The sequence below is a fragment of the Melanostigma gelatinosum genome, assembly GCF_949748355.1.
Source record: "Melanostigma gelatinosum genome assembly, chromosome: 19".
Lineage (NCBI taxonomy): Eukaryota > Metazoa > Chordata > Actinopteri > Perciformes > Zoarcidae > Melanostigma > Melanostigma gelatinosum.
Genome location: NC_136652.1, coordinates 20,761,587 through 20,764,086, shown reverse-complemented (window position 1 = coordinate 20,764,086; position 2,500 = coordinate 20,761,587). Strand labels below are relative to the sequence as shown.

Sequence of the window (2,500 nt, the reverse complement as noted above, 5' to 3'; positions counted from 1 at the left end):
ATAAACGTAATTATATAAATACATAATTATAACCAGTACAACAATCAAGTCATCAGAATCTTAAAGTCCCATTTCTATAGAACAGGTGAGCAGCAGAAGAGGTTGTTATGTTCATCTTGATGAACGGTGATATTTGTTCTGTGATCATCAAGATGTTGTCATCAAGTTGCTTACAGATCGTCTCTCTTATCCTCCTCTTCCTCCTCCTCCTCCTCTTCCTCAACTCTTCCCTTGCTCTTCTCCTCCTCATCTTCCTCCAGGTTAATGGAGACGGCAAGAGAGATGATCAGAGAGTCTTTGCCAATCAAATGTCTCGAAGCCGTCATCTTGGGAATGTATCCTTTACCACACACACACACACACACACACACACACACCCACACACACACCCCCACACACACACACACACACACACACACACACACACACACACGCACACACACACACACTTCACAGGCTTAGTGTCATCCAGCAGACCTTCAATATTAAAGCAGCAATCTGTAGTTTCTCAACAGCTTCAACAGTTTTATTAAACCGTTTATTAAACCAGTGGTTTCGACTTCAGAAGAAGAATTTTGTATTTTTGGTGAATTTTAAAAGATAAATTTGCAAGTCTCTGGATGAACACATGTCGTCAGATAACGTAAACCAAACGGTGACGTTCCAGAGCTGCTGCTTTTATTTTGTGAATACCTTTTGGGTTTTTGTCAAATAAAATACAGGTTAAAAATAGAATAGAAACCTGTGATGGGCACATTTCTGTACTCATCCGTCAAAATATTGGCTTGATTGATGATTACATTTTCAAATTAATTTGTACCTACGTGAGAGGTGGTAATGAGACATGAATAATAGTGAATAAACAGAGGACACACCCTGTTTACCTACCTGGTGTTATTAAGATAATGTGACCGAACCAGTCGACGGCTTCAGTGACTCAACCTCTGCACACTCTCTACTGACCACTAGAGTCAGATAGAAAACTAGAAGAATGATGAAGAGCAACTTTTGTTGTGACAGTTAGAGATGTCTGTCCTCCTGTCTGTCCTCCTGTCTGTGCTCCTGTCTGTCCTCCTGTCTGTCCTCCTGTCTGTCCTCCTGTCTGTGCTCCTGTCTGTGCTCCTGTCTGTCCTCCTGTCTGTCCTCCTGTCTGTCCTCCTGTCTGTGCTCCTGTCTGTGATCCTGTCTGTGCTCCTGTCTGTCCTGTCTGTCCTCCTGTCTGTCCTCCTGTCTGTCCTCCTGTCTGTGAGCGTCCACATTTCAAGACCATTCCCCGAGCTGCTGCAGGAGCGACTCGTGGCGTCTGCTTGATGATGAGGAAAAGCACGTGACTCTAAAGGGGCACCGTACATAAAGAGGATTTTATGCCTTTTCCAGTTTTTGTTTCTTTCTTATCTTGTATCTCGCTGCTTTGAAATGTAGCGAGGAAGGGAACTCGAGGAGAGAGGGGGAGGTGGGAGAAAGGTGGGGATTGGAAAGGGAAGGGAACAGTGACAGAGAGGGTGGATTTAAAAAGGCGTGGGATTAGCTCTGCATTTCATCCACAGATAAGGTTTCTCACTCATCTCTGCCTCTCGAACGTAGAACAGGATGAGAGGCAACGGTTCCCTCTCATTTAGTTCTGAAATGGACGAATGGACGGATTACTTCCAAGCACCTCCGTTAGCAGAGGAACAGGGTGTGCTGTGTGTCTGCATTTCATCTCAAACATGAACATTTAGCATCCAGACATGTTTATCATTGTTTATAGAGGAGGCAGACTTACTGTGTGTGTGTGTGTGTGTGGGGGGGGGGGCTGTCCCTGTCAGTGCTGAACTCTGTGAAGCTGTGCAGTCTCAGCATGAGAGCTGACTAAATATGGGCCTCATTCAGTGTCATTTGTAGTCTAGGGTTTGTAAAATGAACACACAGACACAAAAAAACAATCTGAAATCCCAGAAGATGTTGGGGTAACTTCCTGCTTGCATCCATATGTTATTGAGCTGAGATGAATGTTTCATCTTCAGTCTTTTGACACTCCCAGGAAAGGGAGTTCATGTGTTGAACCTGCATTCTCTCTAGTGGCCACCAGGGGGCGACTCCTCTGGTCGTATCGAAGTCTGTGAGAAAATGACTCTACTTCTCTCTTGATTTATCACCTCAGTAAACATGAGTTTATGGTCTCAATCTCTAGTTTCGCGGAGACAGGAGGACAGACAGGAGGACAGACAGCTCTGCCACAACAGCAGTTGCTCTTCCTCATTCATTTCTCACAGTATGTAATATTCCACTGCATGTTTTGGGACATTTTAAAGTGACTCTAGTGGTCAGTAGAGAGTGTGCAGAGGTTGAGTCACTGAAGGTGTCGACTGGTTTGGTCACATTATCTTAATAACACCAGGTAGGTAAACAGGGTGTGTCTTCCTCTGTTCACTAACTGTTAATATTCATGTCTCAATGGCAGCTCTCGTGCAAGGCCTCATAGCTCAGTGGTTAGAGCACTGGTCTAGTAAACCAGGGG

General features: G+C 44.6%; 1 protein-coding gene across 3 annotated transcripts in view; it reads left to right on the top strand.

Moving 5' to 3' along the window:
- The window catches only part of vash2 (vasohibin 2), a 20,102-nt gene that overhangs the window by 10,395 nt on the left and 7,207 nt on the right, over window positions 1-2,500 (top strand). For all 3 annotated transcript variants that reach the window (XM_079290441.1, XM_079290442.1, XM_079290443.1), the window contains exon 5: window positions 261-335. In XM_079290441.1, coding sequence (XP_079146567.1) covers window positions 261-335 — 75 coding nt within the window. The remainder of the gene's footprint in view (window positions 1-260; window positions 336-2,500) is intronic.